The 27,774-nt window shown below is 36.9% G+C and overlaps 2 protein-coding genes across 3 annotated transcripts in view; both read right to left on the bottom strand.

Annotated features, from left to right (window-relative positions):
* Positions 1-3,660: 3,660 nt before the first annotated feature.
* mcm9 (minichromosome maintenance 9 homologous recombination repair factor) lies at positions 3,661-22,731 on the bottom strand. Its single transcript, XM_055186826.2, has 12 exons — positions 22,402-22,731; positions 14,299-14,615; positions 12,608-12,689; positions 12,337-12,537; positions 11,656-11,781; positions 11,419-11,538; positions 9,176-9,350; positions 8,783-8,985; positions 7,646-7,849; positions 7,370-7,452; positions 6,070-6,215; positions 3,661-5,206 (listed from the first exon to the last, which is right to left on the bottom strand). The coding sequence occupies exons 1-12, from the start codon at positions 22,712-22,714 to the stop codon at positions 3,784-3,786; spliced, it is 3,393 nt and encodes a 1,130-aa protein (XP_055042801.2). The 5' UTR covers positions 22,715-22,731; the 3' UTR covers positions 3,661-3,783.
* A 1,866-nt stretch (positions 22,732-24,597) lies between these two features.
* fam184ab (family with sequence similarity 184 member Ab) overlaps positions 24,598-27,774 on the bottom strand; it is a 172,382-nt gene continuing 169,205 nt past the window's right edge. For both annotated transcript variants that reach the window (XM_055187037.2, XM_055187038.2), the window contains one exon: positions 24,598-25,237. In XM_055187037.2, the coding sequence (XP_055043012.2) occupies positions 25,156-25,237 (82 nt within the window). In that variant the 3' untranslated portion in view covers positions 24,598-25,155. The remainder of the gene's footprint in view (positions 25,238-27,774) is intronic.

Raw genomic sequence — 27,774 nt, 5'->3', positions numbered from 1 at the left:
CTATTCGGATGAATTCGTTATTCGTTTTAAAGCCATTATCCGTGCCCTTGCGAATAACGTATTCGGCTTCGGGCACATCCCTAATATATATATTTATTTATTTATGTTTGACGAATGCTTATCAGTACATACTTTTTGGTTTCTTCAACTTTAAAGATGAATATTCTCCTTTAGAGATGGGCAATTTTTTGCAATCACGAAAAAACAAAGAACGGCACACTGCTACTATAGCTCTCAATATTTATTATTTAAAAGACAACGTTTCGACCAAAGCGTTGTCTTTTGGGTGATGAATGTTGAGAGCTGTGGTGGCAGTGTGCCGTTCTTTGTTTTTTCGTGATTTAGTGTTTTTGTGATCGAGCACCTGTCTCATAATATTTTTGGATGTGCACACTTCTTATTCAATTTTTTGCAATAGCACATTATATTCAAAATTTTGAGCTCATAAAAAAGATTTTTCGCTTATTTAAATGACATGTTCATGTTTTTATGCACGTTTAGATTTGGTGCAATTTCCCAAAGGCTTATAATTAGGAAATACACACAACACGCTTAACTTATATTTTCTTATATTTCTACTTATATTCCTACTGTTCAGTAATGCAGAAAAGCGCAACACAACCACGTTAAAGCTATTAAACGTTCAGATGCAAAAATGAACTAAATGTAAAATTAGATAAATTAGTTAATGATATTGCGTAAATGCGCTCGGTCTCTTCAAAGGTCTTCGCGAGTTATTTTGTTATAAGACTCAGTTATCATACATCACGTCTCTTCTACTGTAAGTACACGGAAAAAAATAAGACAAATGATGCGCGTTTTAGTCGAAATTTTATGAAGAATATGTCACTGTTTATGTAACTGGCAAAGAAAACTTCGCCAACGAAAGGTTTGCCAAAAAGCCTGCATTTGTATGGCATCAAAGAGTATCTCCTAAACACAGAAAATTCGTGTCATGTTACTTCAATATCATAGAGTATACGCTCAGCATGAAGTTAAGCACACAAATTGTCGTCAGTATGGCCTACATGAAACACGACTGCCATCTACAGGTTTTTGTATTTCCTGCATCCCCCACCGAACCCCCCTTCTGCGGGATCTCGCAGAACTTCGGAAGTCCTCGCGGCATTCTGCTCTCAGAGACGCGCATTTTTAAGGGCCACATCTGTACATACCTCCGAGGTGCTAATATGCACCCTATTCGGTACCTGTATGTACCTCCGAGGTACTTAAATGCACCCTATTTGGTACCTGTACGTACCTCGAAGGTACTTAAATGCACCCTATTTGGTACCAGTACGTACCTCCGAGGTACTAATATGCACCCTATTTGGTACCATCACATACCTCCGGGTTACTTAAATGCACCCTATTCGGTACCAGTACGTACATCCGAGGTACTTATATGCACCCTATTTGCTACCAGTAGGTACCTCAGAGGTACTAATATGCACCCTATTTGGTACCAGTAGGTACCTCAGAGGTACTAATATGCACCCTATTTGGTACCAGTAGGTACCTCTGAGGTCCTAATAGGCACCCTATTCGATACCAGTACGTACCTCCGAGGTACTAATATGCAGTTTATTTGGTACCAGTACGTACCTCCTAGGTACTAATATGCACCCTATTTGCTACCAGTACGTACCTCCGAGGTACTAATATGCAGTTTATTTGGTACCAGTAGGTACCTCTGAGGTACTAATTGGCACCCTATTCGATACCAGTACGTACCTCCGAGGTACTAATATGCAGTTTATTTGATACCAGTACGTACCTCCTAGGTACTAATATGCACCCTATTCGATACCAGTACGTACCTCCGAGGTACTAATATGCAGTTTATTTGATACCAGTACGTACCTCCTAGGTACTAATATGCACCCTATTTGGTACCAGTACGTACCTCCGAGGTACTAATATGCACCCTATTTGCTACCAGTACGTACCTCCTAGGTACTAATATGCACCCTATTTACAACCAGTACGTACCTCCGAGGTACTAATATGCAGTTTATTTGGTACCAGTACGTACCTCCTAGGTACTAATATGCACCCTATTTGGTACCAGTACGTACCTCCAAGGTACTAATATGCACCCTATTTGCTACCAGCACCTACCTCCTAGGTACTAATATGCACCCAATTTACTACCAGTATGTTCCTCTGAGGTACTAATATGCAGTTTATTTGGTACCAGTACATACCTCCTAGGTACTAATATGCACCCTCTTTGGTACCAGTACGTACCTCCTAGGTACTACTAGGCGCCCTATTTGGTACCAGTACATACCTCCGAGGTGCTAATATGCACCCTATTCGGTACCTGTATGTACCTCCGAGGTACTTAAATGCACCCTATTTGGTACCTGTACGTACCTCGAAGGTACTTAAATGCACCCTATTTGGTACCAGTACGTACCTCCGAGGTACTAATATGCACCCTATTTGGTACCATCACATACCTCCGGGTTACTTAAATGCACCCTATTCGGTACCAGTACGTACATCCGAGGTACTTATATGCACCCTATTTGATACCAGTACGTACCTCCTAGGTACTAATATGCACCCTATTCGATACCAGTACGTACCTCCGAGGTACTAATATGCAGTTTATTTGATACCAGTACGTACCTCCTAGGTACTAATATGCACCCTATTTGCTACCAGTACGTACCTCCGAGGTACTAATATGCACCCTATTTGGTACCAGTACGTACCTCCGAGGTACTAATATGCACCCTATTTGCTACCAGTACGTACCTCCTAGGTACTAATATGCACCCTATTTACAACCAGTACGTACCTCCGAGGTACTAATATGCAGTTTATTTGGTACCAGTACGTACCTCCTAGGTACTAATATGCACCCTATTTGGTACCAGTACGTACCTCCAAGGTACTAATATGCACCCTATTTGCTACCAGTACCTACCTCCTAGGTACTAATATGCACCCTATTTACTACCAGTATGTTCCTCTGAGGTACTAATATGCAGTTTATTTGGTACCAGTACATACCTCCTAGGTACTAATATGCACCCTCTTTGGTACCAGTACGTACCTCCTAGGTACTACTAGGCGCCCTATTAACTACCAGTAAGTACCTCGGAGGTACTAATATGCAGTTTATTTGGTACCAGTACTTACCTCCAAGGTACTAACATGCACCTTATATGGTACCAGTAAGTACCTCCAAGGTACTAATATGCACCCTATTCGATACCAGTACGTACCTCCGAGGTACTCCTAATATTCAGTCTATTTGGAACCAGTTCGTACCTCCTAAGTACTAATAAGCACCTTATTTGGTACCAGTACGTACCTCCGAGGTACTAATATGCACCCTATTCAGTACCAGTACGTACCTCCGATACTAGTATGCACTCCTTTTTTCTATCAGTAGGTACCTCCGAGGTACTAATATACACCCTATTCGGTACCAGTACGTATCTCCGAGGTACTAGTATATACCCCTTTTTCTATTAGTAGGTACCTCCAAGCGGTCTATTTAGTACCAGTATGTACCTCCTAGGTAATAATATGCACCCTATTTTGTGCCAGTACATACCTCCCAGTTTTCTGACAATGTACAAAAATGTAGAGCAGTGTCTGTAATGTAATAAGCAACTTATACACTGAAGACACTGAAACCAGTTATAAAAATGTAAACGATATTTACTGAAACACATTTCATTCAACACATTACATTTCAAAGAGAAACAGAAAAATAAAATATTGTGCCAAATAGTACAAAACACTCAACAAACAGCAAACATCTCAGTTCCATTCAACATCCAGGTCGTCATCATCATCATCTATGACAGATGAGCTGAACAAAGAATGACCTGTAAAGAGTTCTGCAGGGCCTTTGGAGCCCAATTCAAAACATCTCCTCTTCATTGGGTTCTCAGCATTCTGCCTGGCTGCTTCTCGTATAACGGAGGTTTCTGTCCTTATGTACCCTGTCTGTGGTGTGATGGTCTTTGGTTCTTCTGCGGTTATATTTTTCCTCGTCTTTAGGGTCGTGTTATTTTGTGACCTATTTATCTGTGCGGTAGAATCTGCGATTTCTTCTCGTACGTTTGTTGGTGTGTTGTTTGTACTGGTGCTTATAAAGGTTTTGGCCTTAGGTGGAACTGGGGTTGTTTCATCACCAGACTTTTCCTCAGTCGAGGCAATAAAAGAGAATCTGGAAAGTTTAGCTAGAGTGGAGCTGGCCACCTTAGGTTGGTCTTGTTTTGTCAGGGATGGTGGCTGTTTATTGATATTGTCGCTGCTTTCACCCGGAGAAAGCCTGTTTGTTCTCGATGGCATCTGTTGCTTATGTTCAATCTCTCTGAAATTTCCATTTTTAGCTCTGGTGTCCTCACTGGAAACCTCTGAGGGATCTTTGGTTTTGTTTTTATTTCCCATCACAATTTTCTCTTTACTATTGCTGCCCTCTGCTGGCCAATGTGGGCTTGACTGATTCCCATCAACCGGTTCTTTTTCTTGCAATCGAGACACTGTAGGTTCCCTCCGCTCACTGTCTTTCAGAAAGATATCTGAACAAGTGTTATCATCTGATGGACCTGCATGAGTTAATCTATTTCTGGGCTTAAAGGTGAAGTTTGTGAGTTTGGCACGTAAGTTTTCGGCACCCTCAGGCTCCTGATCAATCTCAAATGAACTGATAGTTTGCCTTTTCCTTTTAGTGAGTTTCTTTACTGTCATGGGTGTGCTGTGTGAAGGACACGTGTCTGAAATAAACACTTCAAGATCATTTTCTGCATCTTCTCTGTCTTCAATGCCCCTGTCCTCACTCTGCATGAGAACCGCTTTTATCGCTTTTAACCTTTTGCCTCTGAGCTTTTTGGAGCCACTGTCTACCACTGTAGTGGGTTTGTCTGCCTTTTTCTTGGAGATACCTACATTGTTCTCCGGTGCTGAATCCTTTTGGTGAGCAGAACCGCCGCTGTTGCTAGGCAACACTGCCATGCGTCGTGCCGATGTGCCGTTTTGAGTCGAGGTGACGACGGGGGAGGCGTGAACAATTGAATCGGTACCGGTCGGGCTGGATAAGGAGTGGAACCAGTCTAGGCCTCGGTCGGACTCAGTGGTCAGCTCGCCGTTACTGTGATTTTTGTTAGCCTCATTCCCATTTGTGTGTTCAGTATGTGGTACGGTCCCTTCAGGAGAGCTTGATCTTGTGTTCTGTAGCCTGGAAGAATACATGGAAATGGTTGCTATTGGGAATTTTCTACAGGTTTTAAAACCTATATGTACATATTACTAGTGTGTGTAGATCTATTACTTAAATGGACACTCCACTTTTTTGAAAATATGCTCATTTTCCAGCTCCTCTAGAGTTAAACATTTTATTTTTACAGTTTTGGAATCCATTCAGCCGATCTCCCGGGACTATTTTCGGGCAGTGCGTAATATCATTGCCTGCAGCCATGTTATGACAGCAAAGTCCTTGATTATTATGCAGAAATAAGAGTATAGTTCCTAGCCATATCTGCCTAGAAAATCGCAATTTTTAATTTTCCGTCGATCTTAGTACACGATGTAACTACAGAAGAGTCAAGTTTTAAATAGGAAAAATATCTAAACTCTTTGGTCATCTTTAAGCAAAACTACAAAAGAAGATATTTTGAGAAATGATGGTTAACACACAGCCGATATTGACTTCCATAGTAGGAATAAAAAATATAATGTAATTTAATGGGTATTGTCATCTGTGTGGTTACCATAATTTATCAAAATATTTTCTTCATCATTTATCACAATACTTAAAAAAAACTTTTCCCTACTATGGAAGTCCATGATCACTATCTGCTGTGTGTTTACCATCATTTCTCAAAATATCTTCTTTTGTGTTCATCAGAAAAAAGAAATTCATACAGGTTTAGAACAACATGAGGATGAGTAAATGACGACACAATTTTCATTTTAAGGTGAACTATCCCTTTAAGTCTTACTAAGCATTTCACTACATTTCATATGGTGTATGGCTGTTTATGTGACTAATAAAACTTGAAACGCTTCATTGTATAAAAATAAATACTACTTTTCTTTTACCTTGAGAGTCTCTGGAGCTCTTTGTGTAGGATATCGGTCAAGCCCAGTCTTTCGAGCACAACCTCACACTGTGTTCTGTACTGCTCACAGGGGTTATCAGGAAAGGAAGTGTGCAACGCATTAACATTGCCAAGCAGAGCGCCCCCCTGTGGCAAAACAAAGGTTAAAACATTTCTTAGTCCACAACAATGCTATTATAGGAATATTCCATTTTCTTAAAAGAAAAATCCAGATAATTTACTCACCACCATGTCATCCAAAATGTTGATGTCTTTCTTTGTTCAGTCGAGGAGAAATTATGTTTTTTGAGGAACACAGTGCAGGATTTTTCTCATTTTGATTGACTTTGGTGGAGCCCAACAATTGACGCTTAACTCAACACGTAACAGTTTTTTCAACGGAGTTTCAAAGGACTGTAGACAATCCCAAGCGAGGCATGGGGGTCTTGTCTGGCGAAACGATTGTCATTTTTGACAAGAAAAATAACAAATACACACTTTTAAAGCACAACTTCTCGTCTAGATCCGATCCAGCGCGACCTAATGTAAATGCGTAGTGACGTAGGGAGGTCACGTGTTACATATATAAAATGCACATTTGCAGACCATTGTAAACAATAAACTGACACAAAGACATTAATTAGTATCAGTTGACATACAACAACGTAGGAACGGTCCTCTTTCAACGCACTTGTAAACACTGGGGCGGAGTTTCGCGTTTGTCCTCTGTGACTTCTTGACGTGATGACGTATTGCGTGGGGTCACGCTAGCGCATTACGACCGGATTTAGACGAGAAGTTGTGCTATAAAAGTGTATATTTGTTATTTTTATTGTCAAAAATGACAATCATTTTGCTAGATAAGACCCCTATGCCTCGTTTGGGATCGTTTATAGTCCTTTGAAACTCCGTTGAAAAAAACTGTTAAGTGTTGAGTTAAGTATTAATTGTTGGTGTCTATTAAAGTCCATTAAAATGAGAAAAATCCTGCAATGTTTTCCTCAAAAAACATAATTTCTCCTCGACTGAACAAAGAAAGACATCAACATTTTGGATGACATGGTGGTGAGTAAATTATCTGGATTTTTCTTTTAAGAAAATGGAATATTCCTTTAAAGGGTGTACTTACACTATGCATACCATACCCGAGTACAGTTTGTTTGGCTAGGATCATAAAGTGTAGTGTGATCGCAGACCAAAGCGGAGTTGGGAAATCGCACTTGGATACCATTTGGTCAAGTTAAGTATAATATATTTGTGCGTTCTAACTGTGTAACAAAGTGGCTAATAGAGGTATATACCTGCATAGAGCACTCCATAAGAGACACGACGACAACAGCGTCTTCAACTGACACAGTCTCTCTGTACATCAACTTGGCGTGAGCTGAAATACACAGATAATATATACAATAAGTTGAAACAAGTAATTCCTTCCTTTTTTCTGTTGATATATTGGTAAAGAATGGTGCTAACAATGGGTTTGTTGGTAGATGATGGTATAGAAAATACCACAAAAGAAATATTTCGAAAAAGCAGAGACAGACAGAGATATAAAGGGTCTGTTTGTAGCATCTGACCCTCAGCGAGTCGAATGAGACTCTCCAGCATGCGGATGGTGGTGCGGGCCGCATTACGACTGTCGTTCTGCCTCTGCAGTTGATAGTAGCGACTCAGTATGATGTTTGCTTCTTGTGTCACTTGAGGCTGAAGGCTTTTGATCAGGCAGAAATAGGCCCTCATCTTCTCCATACTCCATAAACAAGACGACTCACTAGGAGCTCCTGGGAGAGAAAGAAAGAGAGGCGTTAAAATGAATAAAATACATTTTCTTGCAAGTCATTACGATGTGTGCATGAGACCAGTCATATTAAATGGAGTAGTTACAGGAAATACAAGCAATTTAAACTGAGCCAGCCCTTTAAATGGCCAACTGCCTGATCAGTGCCCTTTCAGGGTTCCCACACCTTAGTTAACTTTAAATTCAAGGACCTTTCAAGGACTTTTCAGGTCCGATACCCTTAAATTCAAGAACTAAATATGGGGACACATTTCAAGTGAGACCAAGGTTACATCGTGTTACCTTTTAAGATACATTGTTACAGTTCCCTTTCGAGGGAACTCGCGCTGCGTCACTACGGTGACACTTTAGGGACGCCTCCAGGGGTAAGTGCGTCTGAATGTGTATATCAAATTCAACCAATGGTGAGGCTTAACGACAAAGACAAGGTGAGGCGGGAGCCAGGAAGTATATCGCTATCTGAAATATTGCCAAAGATGGCGTTACAGGGACGCAGAAAGTATGGCAAGGGAGACGCAGCGCATGGTTCCCTTTTCAGGGAACAACAGTTACATAAGTAACTCGAGACGTTTTCATGTGTCAAACACAATTACCGTATGCAAAAAGCATTCTGGTATGAATCAACATTCGCATACAGAAGATATAAGCATTTAAAGCAAACAGTTTAGCACGTGTGCTTAAAAAGTCTAACATTTTTATAATACTACACTACACAGAAAATAATATGGATATTTTTCCCTTGCATAAAATAGATTCAAGCACTTTCAATGACCTGTATCTATGTATGTATGTATATTTTCACAGCCTATGTATGACCATCAGTAATCAAGACAAGCGCCCCCATGCAGTTGAACAATTGCGGTCTTAAAATGCATCAAGATTGCAACACATGAAGCCATCTTCTTGTGATACTAACCTTTATTCTGTAATATGAAGGATGAGATGATGTTGTCCCACTCTGGGTTCTTGGTGTCCAGCAGAACCAGCACAAGGTCAAACCGACTCAGGAGTGGGCTGGCCAGAGCCACATTCACAGATACAGACACATTAGGGTCATACTGGCCCTTTGGGTTAGTCGCTGCTAGGATGGTGGTCCTTGTGTCCAGTTTGCACACCATTCTACACAAGAAGTAGGACATTTATTCACACTAACTCATGAAACTTGATTATTATATATTTTATGTATATTATTAAATATATATTTTTAACATGAACAAAAACACAATAACGCAAATGTATAAAATGGTACAAGAATGGAAGGGCTTAATTCGATCCCCGTGCTTGTGACTTCATTTCTCCCAGAACTCACCCGGCTTTGGCCACGCTGATGGTTTGCTGCTCCATGGCCTCATGAATGCTGGTACGATCATGCTCTTTAATGCTGTTGAACTCATCGATACAGCACAGACCTCCATCAGAGAGGACGAGGGCTCCTGCCTCCAGATGCCATTCACCGGAGTCCTTCACAGCTGCCACCGTCAGACCTGATACACACATACAGAGGTGTATTAACAACATACATTTATACCATGCTGCAGCATTTCACATTGACGTAAACATGAACAAAATAGTGTAATGATGAAAAATCTTCACAAAGCTCTCACATGAATGGCTAAATCTAAAATACTATAATACTAGACTATTACCTACTGTAAAAAAAATGTGGGAAACATATGCAGCATGAGTCAGTAAATGCAAGTTTAATTAAACTTTTCCCAGTTATGAATTTTTTATCTTGTGCTAAAAGTAATTAAATAAATGTGAGACGTGTCCGATTTAGGCTGTGCAAAAATATTGATACACGTAACTATTGCAATATCTTTATAACAGTGTATCAATATTCCAGCCCCTAGTACTGATACATCTTAGTATTGATACAGACTATTTCAGATTGATGAATGTTTACTTAATGCACCTAATTATTTAATTAAATTTCAATTTTATACATCTGTTCACTTAACTCTTTTCAAGCCAGCGTTTTTTTTTTAAAAAGTTGCAAGCAAGCGCCAGCATTTTTCATGATTTTCACAAAAGTTTAATGCTTTCCAGAAAATTTTCTTCTGTAAATACAGTATATCATTAGTTCTCTTTTTATCACCTCTCAAATATGTGTAGGTTTCTTCAAAAACACAACATTTTGAGCATAAAGCTGAGATAATTCCTTTTGATAGGGATCAGATGCAGAGCGATCTTTAAAACATACACAGAGTTCTTTCTCTTTCACGTGAGGCGTTACTTCCGGGTTGTATAAGTTGCGAAAGTGCGCCACATGGTGGATAATAGCAGTATTGCGGAAAGTCGGAAATTCTCGTCATTGGCAGGCAAGCGTTTTCTCTTAATGGACGAGATAACTCGTCAATGGCGGGGAAAGAGTTAAAGGTGTTGTGTGTAGATTTTTAGCAGCATCTAGCGGTGAGATTGTGAATCGCAACTAACGTCTTATGCGGCTTTCACATAGGACGCGGTGCGCATTGCGCTATGAAACCCATTCATTTCAATGGCTTGCGTCGCGCGAGGGCGGTTTGTTGTTGCGTCGAGCAAAGCGCAAGCGGTCAAAGTTCAAAATAGTTTAACTTTTGCGCTGCACTCTGTGACGATTCCCAGCGCGGCCAATAGACATGGGGCATTCAAACAAAATGGACAAAGAGATTATACTCGGACTTCCCAGAGCTTCTACAGAGAAATCGGAAGGAAAGCCGTGTCATGGAAACACGTAGCAATTAAAGTCGGCATGTCAGGTGTGTTTTAAGTCAAGTAGTTCGTTGTAGGTAGGCAGCTTAAAGTTACATGAAATGGAGACGGGCAACATCAGTCTCTGTATTTCTCATCCACTATTTAACTAAAAAAATAAACTGTAGTAATTTATTGAAAACCCGCCTACTTTGGTCTGGCCAGCAGAGCACAAATCGCTTGGCTGCGCTGAACCCAGCGGCAAGCGCAGCACACACCGCTTCCTATGTGAAAGCCGCATTAGTCCACAGCTCACCCCTCCCTTTTGAAATGCATTGAGAAGCTACGGTAGCCACCACAGGACAAACACACCATCGTCTGACGTAGTTACCGTTCCGTTTAGGGCTACTGTAGAAACAAGGCGGGGCAAAATGTCGACATCTATGTAAGGTGTATGTAGATAAAAACGCCTCATTCGAAGGTTATAAAAACAATACAGTTCATTGTGTAAGGTCTTTATACACCACTTATAATGTATATTTTATTGCATTTCTGTTAAGAGATCCTTTTAAAAGTTGCATAAAGCACCTTTAAATGCACTTTTTTGTATGCTTTTTGCGGCATCTACATTTTTAGTTTAAAGTGTTCAGTGACACAACATGCACTTCAAACAATTCAATGTGTTCACTGTGCAATGCAAATACCTTTGCTAATAAATTGGAATGCAAGTTTTTTTTAATCTACTTATCAACATAGCAATAACAGGATGTTATCAATATAATGTGATATACATATCAGAATTCTTCACGTGGTACACAACAAGTTGTATATTCAGCTCATACTATACATTATACTGTTTACTGAGACAAAGATGTGTGAAACCTGCGTTAGTGGATCCAATTCCTGCCGTAAGCACTGAGCGTGGTGTAATCTTTGCAGCATACTTTAAAAACTGTGACTTTCCAGTCCCTGGATCACCCACGAGCAGCAGATGAGACTCCCCTACAGAAAGTACATACTTTGAATAAGTCTATTCACAAGAGTAATACATTTGTGAAGCACGCCTCTACACTGTGCTTTGTAAGCCGACAGCCTATTATGAGGAGTGTGAACGCATACCTCTCACCTTGGTTCCCGAGGCATCTATTCTCTGTACCCCACCTGCCAAAACCATAGCAACGGCCAGCTTCACGACATACATCCCAAACACCTGAGGGCAAAGACTCATCAGGATTTGGTTCCTGCCTTCAAAAGGCCAACAAAGAGAGAAAGAGAGATAGAGATAGAGAGAGAGATTTTATGCATTGTAAATTCACTCTGAATGGAGTGAGCTTCCAACACTGAATTTTTTAACAGTACTGGGATCAGTATCTGCTTATCAATTCTGTCTAAACAAGAATTCTGTCTGAATTTTTTTGCCTTTGTCTAGCTATCTCAATGGCCATAAGCATTACCAAGTTGTTAAGATGTAATATTATGGTCCATTGGTCCATGATTCGAGATGTCATTTATGTCATATTACGTATAAACTTGAATTGAATTAAACACATATGACATAACAAGCATTACTAACAAAGAAAAAAAAAGTATTGTGAATTTTTTTTATTAAACTCATCAATTGAAATTTCTCTACAGGGACCAAAATTTGGTTTTGGAGGCAATCAGAAAGAGAAATGTCTTTTAATCTCTTTTAACTGTCACAGAGGAGACAAAGGGAAACTGTGGAGTGAAATTTATATCATTATATTGTTCATATGTTGTACAACACAAGGACCGAGATAAATGATTTAAACTGCGTACCAGCCAATGGATCATTTTTGTGCCTGTACCAAAATTCTTCAGATTCCTTCTGAATGTCCTCCAGCCCCAGAGCTGTGGTGGACTGCTCATTATTGACCTCGATATAGTTCGCTTTCAACACAATCTCAACATCACAGCGACAATCCTGAAAAAATGGCTTACAGCGCTGACTGACCACTCCATACACAGTGATTTCATCACCTGCCAGAAAAAATGACATCATCATAACAGAGAAACACATGTAATGATATTATAGCTTTACCAAATTTACCTGATTTACAGCTGTCCACAAGATCATCTTCCAAGATTATGAGCATAGACCGAGGGATACTGCCTACTGATAGTCTCTGAACCTGTTGATAAAGATCATTGGTCAGTAAGTTATTAACTATTTCCCCGCCAATTAAGAGAAAATGCTTCCATGCCAATGACGAGTTTTTACGGTAATCCCTATTTCCGCTAATATCCACTAGGTGGCGCACTAACCCAACTTATAAAACACTAAAGCATTCACGGAAATGCATTCACAGTTAAAACTCGGTGTATTTTTGATCATCGTTCTGAATCGGATCTCTAACAAAAGTCCTTTGCAAAAATGCCGTCGCTGCTTTTTGTTCAAAATTTTGTATTTAAAAAAAAACTACCTATATTTGAGAGGTGATAAAAAAAGAACAAACGAAGATAGTACGAAAAGTTCATTCATTTGATATATTGTATTTTTATTTATTTTCTGGAAGGAATTTAATTTTTGTGAAAATCACAAAAAATGCTGGCGGGCAACTTGTTAAAAAAATGCTAGCGGGGAAAGAGTTAAGTGTCAACCAAGAATATTATATTTGTCCCAGGGAACTAAGCTGGCATATAAATTGTTTCTTAAATTAAGGGGCAGTTTTCCCTATAGGGCTTATTCTAGTCCCAGACAAAAATGCATGTTTGAGCTGCCTTAATTTAAAAAACATCTTGCATTCATGCCATTGTTTTGTCAGTGATTATTACGTCAAAATTTGAATATAGTTCCTAGCCATATCTGCCTAGAAAATCACAGCTTTTAATTTTCCGTCGCTCTAGTGCATGATGTAACTACAGAAGAGTCAAGTTGTAAATAGGAAAAATATTGAAACTTTTTGGTTATTTTTTAGCGCGATGCCAATGGTCCAATCAGATTCAATGGATCGTGCCAAGCCATACCAAAAGCGCCACCGCCAGACCCGGAGATCAGCTGAATGGATTCCAAAACGGCAAAAATCAAATGCTCCACTCCAGAGGAGCTGGAAAATGAGCATATTTTCAAAAAAGTGGAATGTCCCTTTAAGTTAATTGTTGGGGGAAATATGTTCCTTAATTGTGATTCTAGCATGTGAATTTTGAGATATCTGTCTTTTCCCATTTAAGTAGATAGGAGTTTAGCCTTGCAAAACTGCCCAGAAGCGCTGCTAACATGGCCACCTAGTGGTGCGACTTTGGTATATCTCTGTAAGTGATATATGACCCTGGACCACAAAACCAGTCATAAGGGTCCATTTTTGAAATTGAGATTTATAAATAATCTTAAAGGGGATAAATAAGCTTTTCATTGATGTATGGTTTGTTAGGACAGCACAATATTTGACCGAGATACAACTATTTTAAAATCTGAAATCTGAGGGTGCAAAAGAAATCAAAATATTCAGAAAATCGCCTTTAAAGTCATCAAAATGAAGTTCTTAGCAAAGCATATTAATAATGATAAACACATTTTATATATATTTAAGGTAGGAAATTTACAAAATATCATCATGGAACATGATCTTTAATATCCTAATGAGTTTTGGCATAACAAATGATAACTTTGTCCCAAACAATGTATTGTTGGCTATTGCTACAAATATACTCATGCGACCTATGACTGGTTTTGTGGTTCAGGGTCATGTGGTTTTTAACCACTAAACCACACGTGTGACTTCTAATGCCGCAATATTTTACCTGCTCTTGAATTTTGATTTCCTGGTAGTCCTTGCAGGCGGCTGGTGAAGCATCACTTTCTGACAGACAGGTGAATTTATAAGAACTGCATCCATCCTCATTGGGGCAGCTGGTGGGAGGGGCAAAGGTGTAAAACTGCTCGAAATCGGCCTGCACCGAGAACACATGCCGGCACTTATTGCACATGTAGTCTCTCTCGCTCTCCAGCACTTTTGTCACGCTGGTGCGGATGACCGTTCCTGTTACGGATAGGAAGTGTCCCACGTCTCTGGCTTTGGGAATGTGATCTCTGGTCAGCTCAGGACACACAGGCAACCCTGCAACCAAGCAGATCTGTTAAAATATGATTCAATTTTAAAATATGTAAAATCTCATCAGCAAAAAATGGACAAAGCAAGAATAATCTACTTTAAATGAAAACTAATCATATGCGGGCGGTTTCTCAGACAGGGTTAAGATTAATCCAGGACTAGGCCTTAGTTATATTAGGACATTTAAAAACCTTACAAAAAACAATACACTCTTAGAACGAATGTGTTAAAAACAACACAGTGTTGATTCTGGGACAACACACTAAATGCGTTGTCCCAGAATCCACTCATCTCTGTGTTATTATTTGAAACAACACATTTTGTGTTACTTTTAACACAACTTGTTTAATATTTGAACACAAAATCAACACAAAAGGACACATAATGTTGACAGAATTTATTTTTTGTGTCATACAGCAAAAAATACTCTCAAATATAATTGAAAATACATTTCAAAATATAACAAAAAATTTCCAAAAAAAATATTTGCTAAAATAATTTTTGAAATACGTTTACAAAATAACCAGTGTATTTTTTGTATATTTTGAAATTAAGGCTGTCAAAAGATGAAATCAGGTTTATTGCATACAAAATAATAGTTTGTTTTTGTTTCCAATGTGTGTAATTATTACAGTGCTGGGCAAAGATTAATCGCGATTATTCGCATACAAAATAAAAGTGATTATTTTGCATAATATATGTGTGTGTACTGTGTGTAATTATTATGTATATACCACACACACAAATACATATATTCATTTCAGATTATTAATATATCATATAGAATATATACAAATAGAAATAAATATATACATAAATAAACATGTAAATGTTTCTTAAATACATACATGAATGTGCGTGTATTTATATATACATAATAATTACACAGAGCACACAAACATATTATGCAAAAAAATCACTTTTATTTTGTATGCGATTAATCGCGATGTATTTTTTTATTTTAATATAATTATCTATTATATATATATATAAATAAAAAATTTACATACATTTTTTTTCTTAAATGTATGTGTGTATTTATATATACATAATAATTACACACAATACACACACAAATATGTAATGCAAACACTTTTAATTTGTATGTGATTAGTCACGATTAATCTTTTGATAGCCCTATTTGAAATTCTAAATTATATTTAATTAAGCTTTACTTTCTACAAAATGCATTGAGCATCTATTTAAAACATATTTTTGCCCAGAGAAATATATTTTTTGCATAATATAAAGAAACACATTATAATTTTTACCACTAGAGGTCAGTGTAATTCCAGTATAGTTGTGAGATCTCTGCTTGATGGCAAAGTCCATGTTTCAAAAAAAGAGGCATTACAGTGTCTTACACTTTCTTGCATAATAAATCAACTATATTAATATTTGAATATGACCTGGCAAGACATGCTTGCATCATAAAATGTAACATCATAAAAAGTTAAAGCTACTCAGCCAATGAAACTTTTTGCTTTTTGTTTCTCATTCCTATTTAACCACAGACTGATTGCAGAAGGAAGCTGCAGAGAAAAGGTTTTGAAAAAGTCTGTTTATTTCGATGAGTCACGTCTGCGGGGCTACAGATGAAGAGCGTGTAATTACAGGTGATGGCAATTGTGTCCTGGAGGATGATAGAAAAGCATTTGGCTTCATCACAATGCAATACCATCCATCCCACATACACTGGGGATCAAACACATGCCTCCATCTCAGCCTACACTCCATCTAAAACCATCGTCATATTCTTGTCCTGCATGTCATTCTGCAGTTTTCAGATAAGCAGATTCAGGGCTAGGAACTCACAGTAATTTAGCTGGCAATGCATCATTAAGCAACAGTGCAATGATTTTAACGGGTAACTTCACTGACAATTAAGTTTTATTAATACACTTGAAAAAGTGCTGGGTTGTTTTTAACCCAGGATTGGGTTAAAAACAGAACCAGTCACTCGGTTAAAAATGACCCAATGCTTGGTTGTTTTAACCCAATTGCTTGGTATTGTTATCAACCATGGGTTAAACAACCCAGCATTGGGTCATTTTTACACCAGTGGTGTGTTCTGTCCAATATTGACCCAGCCCCAGCACTTTTTTTTAGAGTGTAGCATGTATTTAAATTAATTTTATTTAATCGATTAACAACTCAGAATTTACAATAAATCCCAAATTCGTTTTAAAACCCAAAATGCTTTACCTGTATTGCCGTTTATTTTTATGCATCAATACATTTGTATATTTATATTTAAAAAAATAATTCTCATGAAAGAAAAATAGTATTGAAAGATCCTGAACTAGACTTTACTGATTGCATTACTTGCCAATGGTTGTTTGGCTGAAGTGTGGCCCGGCCATTGAAAACCCAGCTAAAGTCTTTTTTTGGGGTAATTTACTGTTTTCAACATAAAATCTAATATAATCTAACAAAATTAGTGCTGGGCAAGGATTAATCACAATTAATCGCATACAAAATAAAAGTATTTTTGCATAATATAATAAGTAGGACGAGAAGTAAAAAATTCTGTAGAAATTACAGTATTACTGGCAGCTGGTTGCCAGTAACTTACTGTAGATTTTAAAGGTGACATAGAATGATTGAACGGAGTATTTATCCTTGTTCTGTGATGTGACATGTAGACAAAAATTTTTTTGTTTGGGTCTATAATGCCTTAGAAGCTTCCTAAAAACCTCTCAAAAAGCTCTATTAAAAGGGGGAATTTAAACAAGTGGTTTTGCACCTATTTGGCTCCCCGTACTGGCTTAACTTGCAATCTCAATACTGATTGGCTGACTTTGCTGCCACTCAAAAAATGTAGCCAATTATTTTAAAGTGGATGGGCAGTGAGATGCCTGTGATGTCATAAGCATCAGTTTTTCATATTGGGCTGTTTTCTGGCTGACATTTCTAAAAGAAGAATTTCTATGAGACTGAGATGTTTAGCATGTTTAGCACTTTTTGTATGTTTGCGAATGTGGGTAGACAACCATTATTCAACAAAGACAAGGTAAAAATGGTTTTTCATTCTCTGTCCCCTTTAAATGCATGTTATTCACGGCAACAGTTTGTTCAAAGTTAACTGAACATGAAACATTTTCAGTCTTTCTCTTTTACAGTAAGTTACTGGCAACCAGCTGCATAATTACAGCTTTTTTTTACAGTGTGCGGTTCGTACATATTTTTTGGGCAAAAATGACAATCATTTTGCTAGATAAGACCCTTATGCCTCGGTTGGGATTGTTTAGAGCCCCTAGAAGCTGCATTGAAACTGCAATTTTAAACTGCATTGAAACTGTAAACTGTTAAGGTCTACTAAAGTCCACTATATGTAGAAAAATCCTGAATTGTTTTCCTCAAAAACTTAATTTCTTCTCGACTGAACAAAGAGAGACAAACATCTTGGATGACATGTGGGTAAATTATTAGAATTTTTTTTTTTAAAGAGCACCTATTTCATTGCCAAAAACAATGTTATTTTGTGTATTTTGTATAATTCAATGTTTGCATGGTTTATGGTTAAAAAAACATTATTTTCCTGTGACAGAGCGCATAGCTACCGTCACGGTAGCGGAGCGCTACCTACCATAAGGTAAAGACTGAGTATGTTACCTTTATATGTTGGTATAGTGTGTTTATGTATTTCGTTAACCATCATACTGTTTCTAATTATTTGTTAATTACAGCCATTCATCAATACACTCATTTATCCCGTAGCTTTTGTGTGCACATTTTTGACATCTAACACTACGGTGATTTATATGCTATAGCTACAGCCATTTACACATCTCTTACTGTTCGAATCATGCCATTCACTTCATAACAATAGCTGATCACAATAACTGCACAACACATGTTTTTATTAATTATGTGTCTGTTTATTTAGTTTAAAAGGTAACAGAGTTTCAAGGTACCATCATTGTGTCTTACCAGCATATCCCGTTTGGTCTGTTTAAAGGGAAGTTTGCTGCAATGGGCAGGTTCAAATAGCTTGAAATTACGCTATAACTTCTGGGTCAACAGGAAGTGACCCAGAGTTTGATTTATTCATTTAATTTAATTTATTAGCTGTAAATATATATTGTGGCTTTGCCAAATATGAGCTTGCATTATATTAATAATGGTCTGCAATTTTCTAGGTTTGTATATTTAGTATTTTGGCTGTTGTTAAGCTTTTATTGTTTGCTCACCTGAGCCACCCCTGTATTATATGGTGTGTTGGTATGTGCCAATTTCAGAGGTATGTTTCAGGTCTATAAATAGTCGAACAGTGTCAGTCTTGAGAGAGAAAGGAGAGGTGAAGACATAAGTCTGATGTAGGCTCTCAAATGTTATTTCTTATTAAGCTCTGTTTCTAAGCAGCTGAAAATTATAAATTTTGATTGTTTTGTTTTGTTTTGACTCTCATGTCAATTTACTTTCTTCTTTAATGTTGATGATTTTTATTGCCTTTATTTGGCCTGAATTGGGGTAAATAAATAAAATATCACATCTTCTCAAACTCATCCAACTTCTCCTGAGTGTTTAAATCTGTTCACGACCTCTCAGTCACATCTACCCACAACATTTCCACATACTGTACATTTTTGTAGCTCCAGATTTTACCCTTTTCCTGAAACGCATGAATTTGAAAAGCTCTGTGTCCCTGATTGGCCAGTTAATCTGTATGTTGTGATTGGTCTAAATACCTCTGACGTCAGCTAGAAATGTGACGCTCCTTACTATGTTTTAAAAGATTCGCTCACAATGCAATGCTAACAGGAGTTAACTTACAGGCGGAGTCTGAAGCGGGAGGAATTATTATAATGTCGGTCTTTACTACATCACCAATCCTAGGAAGTAAACTGTTGCCTACAATCCGTGTGTTTGTTGTAGTCCAAGAAAAGAGATTTACGTTGGAGACGATAACTCGCCTCATCGTTTACTTTGGGGTTTGTACCTTTTGCATGTCGTTAACTTGTACTCATACACACCTACATACCAAAGGAAATGTAAAATCGTGAATTGGACCATTGGTGCTTTTTAAGAGACTTCAGTCTGGATTTCACAAACAGGGTCACCAATAATATACATTAGAATTAGCATTAATATTGTTAATAAATAACAAGTTAAGCAGCCTACTCTATTTTACTAAACTCTTCACAGTGTACTTATACTACATTTATATCCGAAAGGTAAATCATGCAATCACAGCAGGTTAACAGTGTATGATCCACCTGGACATAAATGACAAAAAGCCTCAGGACACGTCATGGTTATGTGATATGGCCAGTGGACTATTGGGCTTTTTATGGCTGCTTGTCCTATTTTCAGATCCCCTTTTTATACTCAAAGCACGTTGGATCTATGGTTAAAGTCTGGACTGTGCCTATTTATAACTCTCCTCCATCCACAAAGGCAAACATAATAACACATCCGGGAATGGGAAAAGGTCAGTCAGCTGATTATTGCTGACACGTTCCCTGTGGAAGTTTGAGTCTTGGCAACACAGACTGTTAACATTTACATGGGATCTTATCAGATGTCCCATTTTTACATTTGCTGTTACATCCCTGCTGAAAAATCTAATGCATACTAAATCTAATCTAATAGGAATTGTGTTTACTGGTTTATATGAGGAATACTGGTTTTAATGAAAACGGTGTGGGTCTAAAATAGTAATGTGTTGGGTTATATTGGTGGGATGTTATCTGGTGGATGGGAACCAATATAACACCCTTAAATCCCATTAGAAAAAGACTCAAAACACATTACATATAAGAGATTTTGGTTACACTTTATTTTAAGGCGTCACTGTTACATTGTAATTATATATTTAAGTACCAAGTAATAATCATCAACAACATGTACTTACTGTAGGGTTGGGGTTAGGAATAGGGTTTGGTTTAGTTGCATGTAATTATGCATAATTAACTGTTATTACTAACATAGACACCGTAAAATAAAGTGTTACCAAGATTTTGTTATGTTTTAATGATAGCTGAATACTATTATTTTTCAGCAGGTGTTGCCTTGAAAAGCCCAATCACGTTTAATTTAAAGGTTCCTTTCTTCGACACCTGTGTCAGACAGCCCTCGTCTCAGACCTGATCAGATGAAGCATCCGCCATCCAGATCAATACACTTCCCGCTGCGCTGTTGCTCATCTTGCTTACATTCACACCTAACCACCTTCATCTAGCCAAAGTGTCATCTGATCTCTCTCCAAACCATGTTTTCCACGAGCGAACATCCTGATACATAATGAGACTGTGGCTACAGTGAAAAACAGATCAGCATATTGCACACAAGCATTATGACACTAGATCAGAGGAAGCGACCGCGATAACAGGTAACAGTTTCAGGCAGGACAAATGAGCTGTCTGTCACCTTGTGTTGTGGCCTAATTGTTTGTAAAGTGTTGTAAACCCGGGCCTCTGTGCGTCGCATTGACAAGCTATAAGAGGTGCAAGCCTGCAAAAGCAAATGAAACTGACAGTCTGCAGGTTTATGGTGGCATAAATTTAGCAGGGACTTTGCAGTAGCCACACATAGAAATATGTACAATGACTTTCCTGGTGAAAAACAACAGAAGCCACCTCATTACACTGCAAAAAATTATTTTCAAGAAAAAAATTTCTTAGTATTTTTGGTTTGTTTTCAGTAAAAATATCTAAAAATTCTTAAATTAAGATGCTTTGTCTTGATGAGCAAAACGACCCAAGACAATTAGTCTAGTTTTTAGACCAAAAATATCACATTTAAGTGATTTTGTGCATAAAACAAGCAAAAAAATCTGCCAAACACCAGATTCAAGAAAAATGTGCTTACCCCATTGGCAGACTTTTTTGCTTGTTTTATGCACAAAATCACTTAAACTTGATATTTTTGGTCGAAAAACTAGACCTATTTTCTTGGGTCGTTCCGCTCATCAAGAAAAAGCACCTCAATCCAAGAATTTTTAGATATCTCTACTAAAAACAAAACAAAAATACTAAGAAAGTTTTTTTTTTTGCAGTGTATAATTCATTATAATGGTTATAAATGGAAATCTGGGTGGCAGAATATATATATAAAAATTATTGAAGTTCTGCAAATGTGCATATCGCAATATGGATATTATTTATTTCTTGAAATTTACAAAATATCTTTATATAACATGCGATTTAATTAATATTCTAATGAGTTTTGGTATAAAAAAGATCATTTTTACCCATACAATGTATTGTTGGCTATTGCTACAAATATACCCGTGCTACTTATGACTTGTTTTGTGGTCTGGATCACATTTATATACTCGAAATCTTTACTGTTGAGCTCTTACACAGGTGTCATTCATTAAAGGAGAACACCACCGTTTTTCAATATTTTACTATGTTCTTACCTAAACTTAGACGAATGAGTACATACCCATCTTTTCTCAATGCGTGCACTTATAATCTTTGTACAGCACGTTGTGAATGTGTTAGCATTTAGCCTAGCCCCATTCATTTCTTAGGATCCAAACAGGGATGAATTTAGAAGCCACCAAACACTTCCATGTTTTCCCTATTTAAAGACTGTTACATGAGTAGTAACACGAGTAAGTATGGTGGCACAAAATAAAGCCACCATACTTGTTTGGAGCCATAGGAATGAATAGGGCTAGGCTAAATGCTAACACATTCACAACGCGCTGTACAAAGATTAAGTGCACGCATTGAAAAAAGATACGCATGTATTAATTCATCTAAGTTGAGGTAAGAACATAGTAAAATATTGAAAAACGTTGGTGTTTTCCTTTAAGGTGGATGTACTTAATCCCGCTTACCTGATATTCGTACATGGAGATGATGTCTGAGGGTGAAGCTCTGCTGCAGTGGGAAGCAGGACTGAGATATGGACAGAGCGGCCCTCTGTAAGGCATTGTCAAATATAGGCAGCACCTGGCTGGGAAATGCATTAAAACACTCTCCGACCTCCATATTATCCTCAAATAACGTCATGGCGTTCACTACAACGGGGTAGTGGGCATTTCCACTGGTCTCCTGTAAGATCTGAAGTACGTCATTCTTGTGGTGCTCCATCACATAGGTCTCAAAAACCAGTCCTATCAAGGACACCTGATCCGGAGTGAGCATCATATTTATTTGTGTACTAATTCAGTCAGGATTCATTCTGTGACATGCTGTATCCTGGAAGAGAGTAGTTAAAGATCTTACATCTCTTATGTAATGGTTAACTATAATATCTGTAGTCAAACCATATTAACCACATATTTTGCAGTTGTTTTACTATAGTAACTAAACCATAGTTCAACCATGGAATTTGTAGTAAAACTATAGTAAGCAGAAATGTACTATTGTATTAACTGCAGTAATCATATAGTTTAACCACGGTACTTGGAGTAAACCCATAGTACTAAGCACAACTTCACTAGCCTCACTGCATTAACTAGTATATAGCTTAACCATTGTGATTGCGGTAAACTCATAGTATTACCAACCACAGTTTCACTTATTTCTCACTATAATGATACCCATAGTTTAACCATGGTAATAGCAGTAAAACCTTAGTAAGCACAAATAGTTTAACGGTTACGTAGCTAATAAATAACGTGAACCTTTATCTTACCAAGACTTTAAATTGTACGAGTTGTGTCAGCTTCGTATATGCTAATTCACAAACGTAAATGTAGTATCAAGTTTGACTTACTATATGTGTTCAATCCATTCCTGTTATGTTTGCAAACTACTACACACATTCACATCATAAAAGTGAAATAAATGATTTTTTTTCTCCCTCACAGCACTGTTTTTGACATAGCACACTCACACACATGGATGTGTTTCCTGTTTTGAGTTTTGGCGCTTGAGCGCTACTACAGCTGTCTTTCTGGTAGGGACGTGCTTGTAAAAAGCTTTGGAGTACAGCAAAGAAAAACCTAATGTAAAGATTTTATATTATTATAAAAGCACTTATCTTAGATTATTAATTGTTTATTTTGTTATTTTTATATCGGCTTTGGCTGTAAAGAAATTTACAGCATGCAACAACCGGAACACCCCTATTTTTGCTTAAATGGTATAACCCAACAGCTGGAAGCGGCCGACTACAGACTTGTTCCACTTTATGCGGCGTCGAAAGACCTGACAGGAGAATGACGTCAAAGTACCGCGAGACTGATTCGAGAAATCATACGGAGAAGTCTAATTTCGACTCGCTCTCGCGGTACTTTGACGTAATAGAGCTGTCAGTTCTTTCGGCTCAGAATGAAGTCGAGCGTACCGTACGTCAAGACCTCCTCCTTCAAGAATAAAAGTCACTAAATTGATGCGAAAAATACGTATGTGTAAAAAATATATATATATTACTGACAAGCGTATAAAGTGACGTAAATAAATGTCTTTATATCTGAAGGAAGTAAAAATAAATAAATGTGATTATACGAAATTATTTTGGATTGATTTCTGTAATTATATTAACAATAACTGACTGGTGAATTTTACATTGTTATTTAAAGATGTATTGTTGAGCTTCTATATCCCAAACAAAACAAGAGAAAATGAATATTACATAATAAATTTTCTCTTGTTACTTGCTAAGTCTCATATTCATCGTAAAAAAATTCTCACATCAAAAGCCTTTATTTACTCGACTATACATCAAAGATCTTTCATCTTCCAAAAATACTAAAGCTATTAAGAAATTAAGCCTGTGCTCCATCCTTAACTGTTTCTGTTAAAAATCCCTGTGTACTTTTCCTTTCTCTTTTTCCTTATTTATTTATTTCTCTTTCATTATTGTAATAATTGTATTTACAAATTGTATATAACTTTGAAATTTTCATGTAACATATTGTATATTGAAACCCTGGCAATTAAAAAGTAAAAATAAATAATTATGAAATTATGATGTTGAAGCAATGTATTTTAAATCTTATATAATAAAGGTTAACACAAACGCCCCCCTTACCTCTGAATTGTAGTTTAGTATAAGTGTTCTTACATCAAGAAAAAGCCAAATGAACCATAAAAGTGTTTATTTCTTCTTCTTTCAGGGCAATATGTACTGATGTGTTTATGAAAATACAGGCATTTTAAATCATATGGTCTCAGCTTTTGGCTCATTGAATGGTAAAAGCTCCCTCACATAACAGACACACTTCATTAAATGTAACAATAAATATTTATTCTTACGCATACACCAGTAATATAAATATAAAATATGCATTTATTTTAAAATTAGTGAGACATCATTATATCTGTGTTGTGACATCCATACAAACAATTTAATCCTACCAAAATTGAATATGCAGCTGTAACAAAGTCATTACGGTGGCATTCTAAAATTAGATACAGTTTAGACTATCTTTTAATTTCTTTAAACAAATAATTTTTAGCAGCATCATACCACTCTATAGAGAAACTGCAGTAAATGAAATGTCAAACATACCTATCATCACAGTTAAAACAAAAACCCATTCACAGTGGAGAAATAAAACAAATGAAATAATGTGTTGTTAAATAAGACATCACTTTTTTTGTCTTTTTTGTGTTTGGTTGACATGCTCTAAATGCAAAGGTCAGAAGGAGAAGTACTGAGCAAACCATTCTTGTCTCTGGGGATCTGGAGAGGTGACGGGTGAATCTTCTCCTTCAGGAGGGCTGACAAAAAAAACACAGAGACAGAAGAGAAAGAGAGAGACGGGAAGACCGTGAGTCAGACAGAACACTGTGAACTGCAATTTGGGAGACTAAAAGTTTATCATTATAAGACATGAAAGCCGTTTCATGTTTTTGAGTGCATTTACAGTACAATGTTTTATAATGTGATCATAAAATAATAAATGAAATGGTAAACTTACTTATTTTGTTTGTTACTCAGTAATTTACCTCTTTGCAGAACAAAATCCAATAATAAAAATGATAATATTTGCCCTTTTCTATTCGTGGGAAGACCTCACTGGTCATATCCTGAAATGCATGTCAATAAGATAAACGTATTTGTTACTTTAACAAAGTCTTAAATTGAATTTTGTTCTCCGTAGACACAATATGTCTTCATCTATTTGAGACCTGCAGCTATTCCTGCTTGTTTCGTCCTCGTTCATATGATTGTCCCACAAAGCTCATAAAGGAAAATTCTATTTCACTCAAGGTGAAGTATGTGCGATAAAACTGACCTCCGGCTCTCTGCAATGTCCTCTGTACCAGAATAAACTTTCAATCCTGATTCATTAAACCCTCACCTCAGCATTTAACATTTCACCCATCATCTCTACCAAGCAGAAAAAAAGACTGAGGTATCCAAAGATAGATACTTCAAAGCCAAATCACACTTAAAGCAACACTATGTAGATTTTTTATCTTTAAATAATGTCTCTAAAATTATTTCAGTGATAGAACAACTTTTAACTGGACAAATTGTACCATTGCTGCAACCTGAGCAGCCTCCTAGCTGCTACAAGCACATTCTGAAAGCTTATAATGAGAAAAAACAGGAATGAGGGAACAACTTGTGATTTTGAAGCCTTAAAAAGTGCATTCATCCTTTACAGAAATAATCCACACACTGAATGACTTTCAGTAGAAATATCTAAAAATTCCTAAATCAAGATGTATTTTCTTGATGAGCAAATGACCTGAAAAAATAAGTCTAGTTTTTAGACAAAACAAATCAAATTTATGTAAATTTGTGCTTAAAACAAGCAAAAAATAAATCAATGGAATAAGATTTTTTTCTTGAATTTACTTAATACAAGAAAAATTCAACAAAAAATGTCTTATTTTAAGGGCAGATATTTTTAAATGATTATATTTTTTGTCTAAAAACCAGACATATCCTCCAAGGTAACTTTGCCTATCAAGAAAATACATCTTACAAATTTTTAGATATTTCAACTGAAAACAAGACAAAAATACAGAATAAGAAAGTCATTTTTTGCAGTGCAAGGGGTTAATAAAGGTCTTCTGCTGGTAATCAATGTGATATTGTAAGAAAAATGTCCATGACTTTCTTAGTTAGTATTTTTTGTCTTGTTTTAAGCACAAATATCTAAAAATTCTCAAGTCAAGATGCATTTGCTTGATGAGCAAAACAATCGTAGAGAATAAATCGAGTTTTAATACAAAAAATATCAAATTTAAGTGAATTTGTGGAATCTTGAACTTTTTTCTTAAACACATAATTCAAGAAAAATTTGCCAGATTTTCTGCTTGTTTTATGCACATATTTACTTAAATTTTGTCTAAAAACTAGACTTATTTTCTTAGGTCATTTTGCATATCAAGAAAAAACATCTTGACTTAAGAATTTTTAAATATTTGCACTGAAAACAAGACAAAAATACTACAGTAAATAAGAAAGTCATTTTTTGCAGTGTACACCAAAACTCTCGCGTAAATTGTCAAAGACAGTTACCTAGTTATTATAGCTCATAAAGTTTGAAATTCACAATTGTATCGATTACCCGCAGAAGACCTTTATTAACCCATTGGAGATGTGTGGATTACTTCTGTGAAGGATAAATGCAATTTTTTGGGGGGGGGTTAACCCTTGTGCATTGTTCAAATTTATTACCTTTTTGTGGTGTTTGTGGATGAAAACATCCACTTAATTAAACGGCTGTAAAATATTTTTAACATTGATTTTTGCACCTCAGTACTGATCAAAACTACCACATCTTTATAAAAACTTCATGATTTTAAAGGCGGGGTGCATGATCTCTGAAAGCCAATGTTGACATTTTGAAATCACCCAAACAAACACCCGCCCCACACATTCGCAGCCCAGGCAACGATGTCGGTAAGTAGACACGCCCCTTCCTGATGATTGGCTACAAGTGTGTTTTGGTACTCAGTCTGACTCCATTTTCCAAAGCGTTTTTCAAAAATCATGCACTCCGCCTTTAATTCTTAATGCCAAGTTTATAGATGATGTCACTGATTTCGGGGGAAAAACAACGTGTCTAATTTTCAATATAAAAAGTGATTGTGGACTGATTTTTTTTACCTTTTCAGTCTTGGGCATGTCAAAGATTACTAAAACATTGGCTTTGATACATTTTTTGTTTTTGTGCAGTTTATTTTTTTTCTCCCTCATTTATCGTTCATTTTTTGTTCCATTGACTTCCATTATAACAACATATTTTGATTGCAGAGCCATGACACCTTATTATCATGCATTCTTGATTGTTGGTAGA

The sequence above is a fragment of the Misgurnus anguillicaudatus genome, chromosome 18 (genome assembly GCF_027580225.2).
Source record: "Misgurnus anguillicaudatus chromosome 18, ASM2758022v2, whole genome shotgun sequence".
Lineage (NCBI taxonomy): Eukaryota > Metazoa > Chordata > Actinopteri > Cypriniformes > Cobitidae > Misgurnus > Misgurnus anguillicaudatus.
Note: the sequence above shows the minus strand (reverse complement) of the source record. Positions and strands in the feature narration are given on the sequence as shown.